Source organism: Cervus canadensis, chromosome 5 (assembly GCF_019320065.1).
Source record: "Cervus canadensis isolate Bull #8, Minnesota chromosome 5, ASM1932006v1, whole genome shotgun sequence".
NCBI classification, from domain to species: domain Eukaryota; kingdom Metazoa; phylum Chordata; class Mammalia; order Artiodactyla; family Cervidae; genus Cervus; species Cervus canadensis.
Genome location: NC_057390.1, coordinates 1,662,870 through 1,676,396, shown reverse-complemented (window position 1 = coordinate 1,676,396; position 13,527 = coordinate 1,662,870). Strand labels below are relative to the sequence as shown.

Genomic DNA, 13,527 nt, shown 5'->3' with positions numbered 1-13,527 from the left:
AAAGACAGTCTCTTCAGCAAGTGGTGTTGGGAAAGCTGGACAGCACATGTAAATCAATGAAGTTGGAACACACCCTCACACCAAACACAAAAATAAACTCAAAATGGTTTAAAGACTTAAATATGACATGACACCATAAAACTTCTAGAAAAGAATACAGGCAAAACATTCTCTGACATAAACCATACCAATGTTTTCTTAGGTCAGTCTAATAACACCAAGGCAATAGAAAATAAAAGCAAAAATAAACAAATGGAACCTAATCAAACTTACAAGCTTCTGCACAGCAAAGGAAACCATAAACAAATGAAAAGATAACATATGAACTGGGAGAAAATATTTGCAAACAATGCAACCAAAAGGGCTTAATTTTCAAAATATACACACAGCTCATACAACTTAATAACAACACCACCAACAAAACAACCAACACTCAGTCAAAAAATGGGCAGAAGACCTAAGAAGACATTCCTGCAAAAACGACATACAGATCGCCAACAGGCACAGGAAAAGATGCTAGACATGGCTAATTACTAGAGAAATGCAAACCAAAAATAAACGAGGTATCGCCTCACACTGGTCAGAATGGACATCATTAAAAAGTCTGTAAGAAGACAGCTGCTGGAGAGGGTGTGGAGAAAAGGGGGAGCCTCCTCCACTGTGGGTAGGAATAATAAATTGGTGAAGCCACAGAGGAAAACAGTATGGAGGTTCCTCAAAAAAACTAAAATTAGAGCTGGCCTGATCCAGCGATCCTACTCCTGGGTGTGTATCTGAAGAAAGCTCGAACTTGGAAAGATACACCTTATGCTCACAGCGGCACTATTTGCAATAGCCAAGACATGGACACAACCTCAACATCCACTAAAAGGTGAGTGGGTAAAGAAGATGCGGCACATACATGTTAATATAATGAAATACTACTCAGCTGTTAAAAAGAATAAAATGAGGCCGTTTGTAGCAACACGTATGGCCCTGGAATTATCATACTAAAAGTAAGTCAGAAAGAGAAAGACAGACACTGTATGATATCACATCCGTGTAAAATCTAAAACGGGACACAAATAAACCTTTCCAGGAAACAGACAGAATCACAAACCGAGACAACAGCCTGGTGGCGGCCAAGGGGCAGGAGGGGGGAGGGGGGCGGTGGGCCGGGAGTCTGGGGTCAGCAGACGAAAACTGTCACACAGAGGATGGGTGAACGACAAACTCCTACTGCATAGCACAGGGAACTATGTCCAATATCTTGTCATAAACTACAGTGGAAAGGAATCTGAAAAAGAATATTTATAACTGAATCGCTTTGCCTTACGCCAGCAACTAACACATCATATTAATAAATCAACTGTACTTAAATAAATAAATTCTGCATTTCTTGTTGCTTTGAAAACATTTTTATTGCCTTCCCACTTTGATGTTTTATAGCTGAGTAATGTTAGACATATTAATTAATCACTGTTAGCCTTAATTTTCTCATCTATATTAATGAGTAGCTCACTAACTTTCAGTAACTTTCAGATGTTATTATGAAAGTTAATTAAGAAAAAATTCTTGGAGTGCGGACCACACTGTCTGGTATATACAAAAGTACAAAATAGATGTAAGTTACTTCTTTTTAACATGTGTCATCCTCTATTTAACCTTATTCCAATATTTAGACTTGGTAGACATAGATAACTGTAAGAAATATTTCCAAATACTTTTGAAAAATTTCATTCATTTTTACCTCAATATTATTTCCTATTATTACTCTGTCTTTTCAGAAATTGTATTAATTTAAAAAATATAATGCCTCAATTTCTATGCTGTAAATACTGCTCACTGAAATCTAAGTACAGTCTCTACAAAGCTTACATAACTTAGTATACTTTACCTTTGGTATATATTTCTCCTCTTACTTGCTTCTAGAGCTCCTTTCAGTCGACTCTCAAAAAGCAACCCATCAACCTACAATAAATGGAGACTGTCTAAAATATCACATTGTTAAATCCCATATAACCTTAGGAAATAAAATCTTAATTTTTTCCCAAATATTTTATAATGAACATTTTTTAAAACACATGATAAAGCTGAAAGACTTTAACAGTGAACATCCACATGCCTACCACCTGGGTTTGGCCATTAGTATTTTACTGTACTTTTTTGATCCATCTATTCATCAACCCATCTAATTTTTTATGTATTACAAAGAATATTACAATCATTAGTATATTTTCCCTTAAACAATACATCATGGGTATCACTAACTAGAGTTCAGTATTTGCTGTGAATTTTACATACAATGAAACACACATTTCATCTTAAGACTGTATTTGTTAAGTTCTGGCAAGTGCCATGTAATCCAAACCCCTATCAACCTATAGAAAATTACCATTACTCCAGAAAGTTCCCAGAATGTACTCTTTTGTGTAATCATTTCACACAGCATATTTCTGAGATACTTCCATATCAGAAGTATACTTCCATATACACTGCTGTGTGTATCATTAGTTAATTCTTTCTTATTGATGATTAATACTCCCTGTATGAATAAACCACAAGTTTTTTTCTTTCTTATCCTCATTCTTATATCTTATACTGTGACTTAGCAGTTTCCAAATACTATCTGTAACTTTGCCAACATACCCACAAAAGAGGCATATACATCTTTTGGATTCTATAGATGTGGAAAGGATAAAGTGGTTGAAAAAAAAAAATAAAAATTCTCTACTGGTGCCACTTTGCATCTGTTATTTATAACATCTACACACATGGTGCCAGAGTCAGCCATCACAGGCATAACCCAGGCGGGTCCTTCATAACTTGTCCCATGGATAACAGGGTGGAAGTCTGTGCCATTTTTTGCTTCAGGTGTCCCCTGTGGAGGCTTCCCTGGTGGATCAGACAGTAAAGAATCTGCCTGCCAATGTAGGAGACGTGGGTTCCATCCCTGGGTTGGGAAGATCCCCTGGAGAAGGAAATGGCAAAACACTCTAGTATTCTTGCCTGGAGAATCCATGGACAGAGGAGCCTGGTGGGCTACAGACCATGGGGTCCCGAAAAGTCGGCCGTGACTGAGCTTGGGCAGAAGCACATCCTTTATGAGGTCAGGGAAGGAGGACCCCACAATATCACAGAGCCCTTCCCAGACACACAGGGTATCAAGAGGCTCAGGAGCCAATTGGGTTCCAGAGTGAATAACCCCGGTCATTGTTTTTTTTCATCTTTGTATCAGTAACAGTTGTTGTGGCTTACTTCTACAACTTTTCCTGGTTCTGTCAATGTCCCACTAAATTTAAAATTCAATACAATATAAAGCATCTGGCCAAAGCTCAGCTTAAGTCAGTGTCTCATCAACTTTTATTTTTATTTCTACCAGAACAGTATTCTATTTTGTTGTACCACTATAATTCCAATAGAGTTCCTTAAGAAATATTTATCCACCCAGTCTTTTGTACTTTTTAGATGAAAGTCCAAAACTGGATAATATATGAGCATTCAGTACACCTTTTGTCTGCTAAAGATTATAAAATAATTTTATTTAGTGGAAATAATACTTGGTAATATTAACAGATCAAATGAGAAATAAAAAGTAAAATTAGCAAGGTGAAATAGGAATTTCAGGAAATAAACAACCCATTCATCACTACTAACCTTTTTCTTAATTTTTAAAGTAGTATACAGTGTTCAAACTTATGAAAATATCAAAAAATATGAAGCAGAACAATAGTCAACTAGCACTCTACCACACAGAGTTTCCATTATGGCATGTTTCTTTCCATATTTTTTCTAGGTATATTGCATATTGCTGCTGTTGTTTAGTCAATAAGTCGTGTCTGACTTTTTTGCAACCCCATGGACTGTAGCTCGCTGGGCTCCTCTGTCCATGGGGTTTCCCAGGCAAGAATACTGGAGTGGGTTGCCATTTCCTCCTCCAAGGGATCTTCCTGACTCAGGGATGGAACCCACGGGCTCCTGCCATGTCTCCTGCATTGCAGGAGACCACTGAGCCATATAAATTTTTAAACTGAAATACTGCATATTCAATTTTATATTTGTTCTAACTTGACATTTTATCACAAATATTTCCCCTAACACGTTAAAATCTCCATAACAAAATTTAAACACTGTATTATATCCCAATATGAGTTACTTAAACATTCTTCTACTACTGATTATTTAAGTTGTATCCAGAGTTTTCTAAGTATACTGTGATGAATACCTCCATCCCTCAACCTCTGTCTCAATTTTTTAAAGTATGGTTCAGTTCAGTCGCTCAGTCATGTCTGACTCTTTGCAACCCCATGAATATGCACACCAGGCCTCCCAGTCCATCACCAACTGCCGGAGTCTACCCAAACCCATGTCCATTGAGTCGGTGATGCCATCCAACCATCTCATCCTCTGTCATCCCTTTCTCCTCCTGCCCTCAATCTTTCCCAGCATCAGGGTCTTTTCAAATGAGTCAGCTCTTCACATCAGGTGGCCAAAGTATTGGAGTTTCAGCTTCAGCATCAGTCCTTCCAATGAACACCCAGGACTGATCTCCTTGCAGTCCAAGGGACTCTCAAGAGTCTTCTCCAACACCACAGTTCAAAAACATCAATTCTTCGGTGCTCAGCTTTCATTATAGTCCAACTTTCACATCCATACATGACCACTGGAAAAACCATAGCCTTGACTAGACGGACCTTTGTTGACAATGTAATGTCTCTGCTTTTTAATATGCTGTCTAGGTTGGTCATAACTTTCCTTCCAAGGAGTAAGCATCTTTTAATTTCATGGCTGCAGTCACCATCTGCAGTGATTTGGGAGCCCAAAAAAATAAAGTCTATCACTGTTTCCCCATCTACTTGCCATGAAGTGAAGGGACCGGATGCCATGATCTTAGTTTTCTGAATGTTGAGCTTTAAGCCAACTTTTTCACTCTCCTCTTTCACTTTCATCAAGAGGCTCTTTAGTTCTTCTTCACTTTTTGCCATAAGGGTGGTGTCATCTGCATATCTGAGGTTATTGATATTCTCTAGGCAATCTTGATTCCAGCTTGTGTTTCCTCCTGGAAATGCAATTACACAGCCTGGGAGCATAAATATCTTCTACATCTTGTCAAGGTACTTTCCAGAAACGCTGTGCCTTATACCCTGGGGCAGTAAAAGCACCTGTTTCATCACAGCATCCCCAGTACTGAGCATCAATATTTTTTAAGTGTTTGTGGTATCTCATTTCCTTTGCAATTGCTTATCTTAGAAGTCAACTTTTCCCATGTTTATGTGACCAGTATTTCTTCTTTAGTTCATGTCCTTTGCTCATTTGTCAGGTCTTAACATTTTTCTTATATATTATTCCTTGATGCATATTTGGCTTGGGTTCAAGGGAAGCAAAAACACTCAACAGCCTCCAGTGGATGAGAGAGAAAGGAAGCTTGGAGAATGGAGGAAAGTGATGTTAAGTGCAGAGATGGTTGGAATGTCATTATTAGTTTAGATTTGGAGGTGAGATGGGATAGAAGAGTTGTTAGGTTGCAGATGGAGCTGTTAGGTGGGGTGGAGGGAGAGGAGGACAGCACTTAGTCGAGGATCCCATTTTCTAGCCTCCCCGGGGCTGGGTTGGGAGCGTGAGGGGTTAGAATCTGGTCCCGGGACGTTGCGGGTGGGGGAGGTTACAACTTGGAAAGGCCGGGTTGGGGATGACTCTCAGAGTTAGGGTGCGCCCCAGAGCTCGCCCGCCGCCGGAGCCCAGGTCTCTCACCAGACGGTACCTGCTGCTTCAGCTCCTGACTGCGGCGCTGCAAGGACTGGAGTGGGTCGCGCTGCCGCCTCGCCAGCATCTCCGTCGCCTAGGCGCGGAGAGCACACCGGTCGCCAGGGAAACCATGGCGGAAGCGCCGGGCGTGACGTCATCACTACGCGTCCGTCTCGGCACCCTGCTCCCCGCAGGGACGCAGATTCTGGAAGAATGTGGGGGTAATCCTCTCTTGAGGAAGCGGCTCCTTCAACCCGCAGGTCCGAAGCTCGCTGCTCAGGTTCACTGCCCAGCAAGTCACATTTTCCTCGCCAATCCCGAAGGATTGGGGTGGAGGTGGGGGAGAACGTGCCGCTGCGTCCGAAACTACAAGTCCCATAATACTCAGTATTACCACATTCCTTCAGGGTTACTCGGATTCCCCAGTGGCTCAGAGGTAAAGAACCCGCCGGTAATGCGGTAGCCAGCAGGGTGGGGAAGATTTCCTGGAGGAGGGTATGGCAAGCAACTCCAGTATTCTTTCCTAGAGAATCCCCTGAACAGAGGAGCCTGGCGGGCTACAGTTCATAGGATCGGAAAGAGTCGGACATCACTGAAGCGACTGAGCCTGCGCGCACCAATTTTGCTGAACTAATCTTGGTTCGTCGCTCAGTCAGTCGAGTCGGACTCTTGCGATCCCATGGCTCCTCTCTGTCCATGGAATTCTCTAAGCAAGAATACTGGAGTGAGTTGCCATTCCCTTCTCCAGATCTTCCCCACCCAGGGATCAAACCCAGGTCTCCTGCATTGCAGGCGGACTCTTTGCCGTCTGAGCCACCAGGGTACTTGAAGCTTCTTAATGTCTTAAATGAACTGTACAGATAGTTTTCTTACATGGCTTATGTGGGATACGTGGTTCTGCTGTATACTCTCACTTCACAAAGGCAGTATTTAATTCTTCGCTATTTGGGATATTGCTGGAGTATCACTTAATTGTAGTTTTTGCATCCTGAGTTCTATGGTCTAGGGATGGTCATTCTGTTCTACAGGAAGTCTCTAACCCTGATTATGAGCTGCATTTTACATCTTTCAGGGAGGTTGTAATAACGTTTCCCCTAGTGGGACTCATTCCTATAAATCCAATTCCCAAACTCTTCCCACTAAGGGCGGAAGCTCACTTTTTAAAAGATGAACCACATTGATAACATGTTTACAAGTTAATCCCACAGGCCAACAGCCATGCTATTTTCGTTCGTTCTTCAACAGAAAAGTGACAAGAACCACCTCACTTAATTTTCACTTTGAACACAGCTCCATGTAACATCAGCCAGATTTGGATACTGGTGGTGATCAGCATCCTGATAGTCTTCCCTTTTTTCTAGTCCTCGCCCACCTCCACTCCTACACTAAAAGTAAACACTACCCCAACCTCTACTGTAAAAATTTGTCTTGCTTCTTTTTGAACTGAATGTGGATTCATACCTTGTACTGGCATCTTGTCAGGCTTCTTTCACTCAACCTGTTTGTGCAATGCATCTATATCATTGTGTAGGTTGTAGGTTGCTCCCTCTCATTGCTCTTTGTCATTTCATTGTATCACATATTCTAGTATACTCAACTATTCTACTGTTGCTCTGTTTTACTTATAGCTCCTGTCTTTATTTTGAATTAACTTCTTCATTATGGCTCATGATACTTAAAATTCACTTAAATAGCTAGTTTTTCCACTAAAAATCCAACAACTGAGGGAGTGTTATAAAGTATTTTCAGATGGACTGACATACCAAGGGAACATTTCATGCAAAGATGGGCTCGATTAAGGACAGAAATGGTATGGACCTAAGAGAAGCAGAAGATACTAAGAAGACATGGCAAGAATACACAGAAGAACTGTACAAAAAAGATCTTCACTACCCAGATAATCACAATGATGTGATCACTCACCTAGAGCCAGACATCCTGGAATGTGAAGTCAAGTGGGACTTAGAAAGCATCACTATGAACAAAGCTAATGGAGATGATGGAATTCCAGTTGAGCTATTTCAAATCCTAAAAGATGATGCTGTGAAAGTGTTGTACTCAATATGCCAGCAAATTTGGAAAACTCAGCAGTGGCCACAGGACTGGAAAAGGTCAGTTTTCATTCCAATCCAAGAGAAAGGCAATCCCAAAGAATGCTCAAACTACCGCACAATTGCACTCATCTCACACGCTAGTAAAGTAATGCTCAAAATTCTCCAAGCCAGGCTTCAGCAATACGTGAACCGTGAACTTCCAGATGTTCAAGCTGGTTTTAGAAAAGGCAGAGGAACCAGAGATCAAATTGCCAACATCTGCTGGATCATCGAAAAAGCAAGAGAGTCCCAGAAAAATGTCTATTTCTGCTTTATTGACTATGCCAAAGCCTTTGACCATGTGGATCACAATAAACTGTGGGAAATCCTGAAAGAAATGGCATACCAGACCACCTGACCTGCCTTTTGAGAAACCTATATGCAGGTCAGGAGGCGACAGTTAGAACTGGACATGGAACAGCAGACTGGTTCCAAATAGAAAAAGGAGTACGTCAAGGCTGTATATTGTCACCCTGCTTATTTAACTTATATGCAGAGTACATCATGAGAAACACTGGGCTGGAAGAAGCACCAGCTGGAATCAAGATTGCTGGGAGAAGTATCAATAACCTCAGATATGCAGATGACACCACCCTTATGGCAGAAAGTGAAGAGGAACTAAAAAGCCTCTTGATGAAAGTGAAACAGGAGAGTGAAAAAGTTGACTTAAAGCTCAACATTCAGAAAACTAAGATCATGGCATCTGGTCCCATCACTTCGTGGGAAATAGATGGGGAAACAGTAGCTGACTTTATTTTGGGGGCTCCAAAATCACTGCAGATGGTGATTGCAGCCATGAAATTAAAAGATGCTTACTCCTTGGAAGGAAAGTTATGACCAACCTAGATAGCATATTAAAAAACAGAGACATTACTTTGCCGACAAAGGTCCGTCTAGTCAAGGCTATGGTTTTTCCAATGGTCATGTATGGATGTGAGAGTTGGACTGTGAAGAAAGCTGAGTGCAGAAGAACTGATGCTTTTGAACTGTGGTGTTGGAGAAGACTCTTGAGAGTCCCTTGGACTGCAAGGAGATCCAACCAGTCCATCCTAAAGAAGATCAGTCCTGGGTGTTCATTGGAAGGACTGATGCTGAAGCTGAAACTCCAATACTTTGGCCACCTCATGCGAACAGTTGAGTCATTGGAAAAGACCCTGATGCCGGGAGGGATTGGGAGCAGGAGGAGAAAGGGACGACAGAGGATGAGATGGTTGGATGGTATCTCTGACTTGATGGACATGAGTTTGAGTAAACTCTGGGAGTTGGTGATGGACAGGGAGGCCTGGCGTGCTGCGATTCATGGGGGCGCAGAGTCGGACACGACTGAGCGACTGAACTGAATGATCTTGTAAGAGGTAAGCAGAAAGAAAAAAAACTGCATTAAAGACAATGTCACTTAGGAAATCCTTATTTTACATATATGTCTCTAAATAGGACAACTCTCTACCTGTTTTATAGGGAGCTCCATATTTTACATGAAAAATTACAGGGTCATGAAGATGGTACAATTCTATGTTGGTAAAAATAAACCCCTTACATATATGTACATGTATGAGGAATGAGGAAGGATGAAAAAAAGTTTATTACTCTTGTTTACCTCCAGTGGAGAGATGACTGATTTTATACACTTTTGTACCCTATTCAGAGTGACAAGCATTTCCTATGTGTTTTGAATTGGCATCATCATCACCCGGAAGTCTGTTAGAGACCCCTATGCTCAGGCCTCACCCCAGAACTGCAGGATCAGAATCTGTACTGATACTCCAGGGCTTTCTGCTCATGTTCAGGTTTGAGAAATAGCCCTTCAGTAATCACCGTGCTGTAAGGAATGCACTCACTCAGCTGTGCTGTTTTCTAACTTAGGTTTCTTTTCACTTGTACCCTCAGCAGTCGCTTTAACACCAGTCATTGCTCCTCCGCTGTCACCCCTTAATGCCATTGTGAAAATCAAGAGGAACGTAAAACGAGACAGTTCTGCAGTGAGGCAGCCAAAACCAAAGCAAACCACAGCCATTGTTTCTCCTGAGAACAATCTGTTTCATAAAAACTATTATGATTTTCTTCCATCAGTGTCTTACAAAGAATATCAACCTTGTATGGCTTCCTCACAGGAGCTACTGAAAAAGAATTTAACAGCTTTGGAGAGGCTCGTAGTGGAGAACTAGTCCACTATGAGTCTCAGAAGCTATTAAAATTTTACATTTCACATCTCTCAGGGAGGTTTGTAATAACATTTCCCCACATGGGGGTCATTCCTATAAATCCAATTCCCAAGCTCTTCCCCCTACACCAATGATCTGAGCTCACTTTTAAAAAGATGAAAAAGAATTTAACAGCTTCAGAGACTCATAGTGAATAACTAGTGGCTAACAGGGAAAAAGTAACATCTCCAAGTAAGGTAGTATTTTCAAGGGAAAAAAAACCAAACACATTTAAGTAGGGCAAGGGGTAGAGACAGAGGAGAAACAGCGAGAGGCGACGTCAGAGGCGGCTGTCCACCCAGGGATGGGCACACATGGGCACGCGTAAAGGTGCAGTGGGCAGAACACAAGGGGCAGATGAGGAGCCGTGCGGCGGCTAAAACCACGTAAGGACCAGACGAAACTGGGGGCTGGACAGCACAGACACTGAGGGGCAAGGATGATGAACACTGAGGCGAGACAGGAGAGGGAGGCAAGTGTGTCCAGGTGCTACAGTAAGTACTAGAAAAGGAGTCAACATTGGGAAGACCAGGTGCATCACGAACCTGGCCCAAGAACAGGCCCAGAGAGAACTGGTCATAACCCAGATGCTTAACTGGGCACATACTAATAGCCTGGAGGCACCACCGGCTTCCCAGGTGGTGCTAATGGTGAAGAACCCGCCTGCCAATGCAGGAGACGTAAGAGAGCTGGGTTCTATCCCTGGGTTGGGAAGATCCCCTGGAGGAGGAAATGGCAACCCACTCCAGTATTCTTGCCTGGAGAATACCATGGACAGAAGACCCTGGTGGGCTATAGTCCGTAGGGTCACAAAGAGTCAGACACGACTGAAGCGACTTAGCACATAGGGACTTGGTCACTCACTCTTGATTTTTAGACACAGTCGTCCCTTGGTACCACTGGAGGACTGGTTCCAGGAGCTGCCATGGACACCAAAATCTAAGGATGCTCAAGCGCCACAGTTGATCATTCCCATCCATGTTTCCACATGCATGGCCTCAACCAACCGTGGATAGTAAGTGGATACTGGTTCACTTACATGTAGATTTATTGAAAAAAAATCTACACTTGAGTGGATCTATGCAATTCAAACCCATGTTGTTCAAGGGTCAACTGTACTTGGGATTTATCACTAAGCTCTATTCAATGAGTTTTCTCTTTTACGTGTATATTCTGTTAACGATACAAAAGAAATTTCTGTCAATAAAAACTTATACTTTGTGCTTGGAGTATGTTGTCACCCTCAGAAGTGTGAAGGTCTTACATATATTACCTTATCTCAGGTATTTTTATACAGTTGTTTGGTTTCCAGAATAGCTCCAGCAAATCTGCTGAGCAAAGGGGCTGGTAATGGTTCCCAGACCAACTTTGCTTTGCAGTTGTACCAATGAACTAGCACAGATTCCTTAGAAAACAAGGTATGCTATCAAAAACAGTAATTATCAGTTTTGAGGCTCCAGCTCTCTTAATGCAATGATACTCCTTTCCCTTTTAATAAAAGGTTCAAATACGTTTACTTTTTATTTTAAAAATAAAATTGATTCATAAAGTGCAAGGAGAAATTATTTCTCTCCAGTTCTCCACATCCATCTTCAATGAGCTGTTGGAAACAGAAAAGAAAAATTAAAATTAGAAATACATAACAGATAACTTCAAATTATTTTTACTGTTTAGTTAAACCATGAACAATAAGATCTGGTGTTACCACTGAGGAAACCAGATCTGAAAGAGACACGTGCACCCCAATGTTCATCGCAGCACTGTTTATAATAGCCAGGACATGGAAGCAACCTAGATGCCCATCAGCAGATGAATGGATAAGGAAGCTGTGGTACATATACACCATGGAATATTACTCAGCCATTAAAAAGAATTCATCTGAACCAGTCCTAATGAGATGGATGAAGCTGGAGCCCATTATACAGAGTGAAGTAAGCCAGAAAGATAAAGAACATTACAGCATACTAACACATATATATGGAATTTAGAAAGATGGTAACGATAACCCTATATGCAAAACAGAAAAAGAGACACAGAAATACAGAACAGACTTTTGAACTCTGTGGGAGAATGTGAGGGTGGGATATTTCAAAAGAACAGCATGTATACTATCTATGGTGAAACAGATCACCAGCCCAGGTGGGATGCATGAGACAAGTGCTCCGGCCTGGTGCACTGGGAAGACCCAGAGGAATCGGGTGGAGAGGGAGGTGGGAGGGGGGATCGGGATTGGGAATACATGTAAATCCATGGCTGATTCATATCAATGTATGACAAAACCCACTGGAAAAAAAAATAATAATAATAAAAAAAAAAAGATCTGGTGTTACAGATAAGAAAACTGAAACCCTGGAAGTTTGCAGAGCTCTAATGAAAAAGCCAAGACTAGATTCAAAGCTCCTGACTTCCAAGCCACTCACTGTTCTTTCTACTTTCCCAGCCTGCCAAAAAGCTAAGAATTTAGACTGGAGATGACAAAGCATGAATGCAAAGATGTACTATGGTGCTATCAAAGATATTTTTAAATATAAACTGATCAGGGAGAGAAAGAGTGGTAGGAACACCTCCACGGTCTGTCTTTTTGCTTTCTACTTTTTCGAGTGTTTTCCATTTTGAAGCTTAATGTTGTCAAGGTGCATAAATTTGCACGTGGTTAGGGCAGTCCCGTTAAACACGCACAGGAACTGAACTATGGCACTAAAGTGTGCGTTACCATGGAAAACATAACTTTCTCCTCTTTCTGGGGCCCTTGAAACCCTTCTGCCCCAAGATATTCGTCTATCTCCAAAATCTGCCCTTAAAGCGCTGCTATAAATACTGCTCACCAACTCCAAGACAAGCCGGGCACTGCGGGCGGAGGGCATGAGACGGGCCTAGCTGTGGCCGAGGCGCCGCACGGGACAGGCTAGATGGTCTCGAGGTGGTCGCGCGGGAGTCGGCAGAGACCAACAGGGCGGGGATCTCAGGCCAGATCCAGCTTCTTCTGCGTCGCCGCCAGCTTGTCTTGCAGCCTCTTCTTCCTCCAGTCCAGGTAGCGCCGCCGCAGCCGGTTTGCCTGCCAGCCCACGAGCACTCCGGAGGCGAAAGCCACCAGTATAGACAACTGCAGCGTCCTCTCGGACACGTCCGCCATCGCGAACCCGGGGCCGTGCAGCGCGGCTACGGCGTGGCGGCGGGGTCAAAAGACCGAGCGCGTTCAGGGGCGGGCACATGCTGCGGCGCATCTCTTGAATCTCGTGGGTGGGTAGAGAATACGCCTGCAATGCAAAAGAACCGAGTTCGATCCCGGTCGGCAAGATTCCCTGGAGAAGGAAATGGCAACCTCCTCCAGTATTCTTGCCTGGGAAATCCCATGGACAGAGGAGCCTGTCAGGCTACAGTCCATGGAGTCGCAAGAATCAGACAGAGACTTAGCGATTAAACCACCACCACCTGTTGAAGACTTGCTTGGCTCTCCTACATCCCCATCTTTCCCTCCTCAGAGCCCTTACCGCACGTGTTTGGCATTC

At 42.6% G+C, this 13,527-nt stretch overlaps 2 protein-coding genes across 6 annotated transcripts in view; both read right to left on the bottom strand.

Moving 5' to 3' along the window:
• Positions 1-5,887, bottom strand: part of NPHP1 (nephrocystin 1) — a 65,666-nt gene extending 59,779 nt beyond the window's left edge. For all 5 annotated transcript variants that reach the window (XM_043467746.1, XM_043467747.1, XM_043467750.1 and 2 more), the window contains exons 1-2: positions 5,741-5,887; positions 1,877-1,950 (exon numbers count right to left, since the gene is read on the bottom strand). In XM_043467746.1, coding sequence (XP_043323681.1) covers positions 1,877-1,950; positions 5,741-5,809 — 143 coding nt within the window. In that variant the 5' untranslated portion in view covers positions 5,810-5,887. The remainder of the gene's footprint in view (positions 1-1,876; positions 1,951-5,740) is intronic.
• Positions 5,888-11,515: 5,628 nt separating this feature from the next.
• Positions 11,516-13,188, bottom strand: MTLN (mitoregulin). Its single transcript, XM_043470406.1, has 2 exons — positions 12,844-13,188; positions 11,516-11,618 (listed from the first exon to the last, which is right to left on the bottom strand). The coding sequence occupies exon 1, from the start codon at positions 13,149-13,151 to the stop codon at positions 12,981-12,983; it is 171 nt and encodes a 56-aa protein (XP_043326341.1). The 5' UTR covers positions 13,152-13,188; the 3' UTR covers positions 11,516-11,618; positions 12,844-12,980.
• Positions 13,189-13,527: the final 339 nt, after the last annotated feature.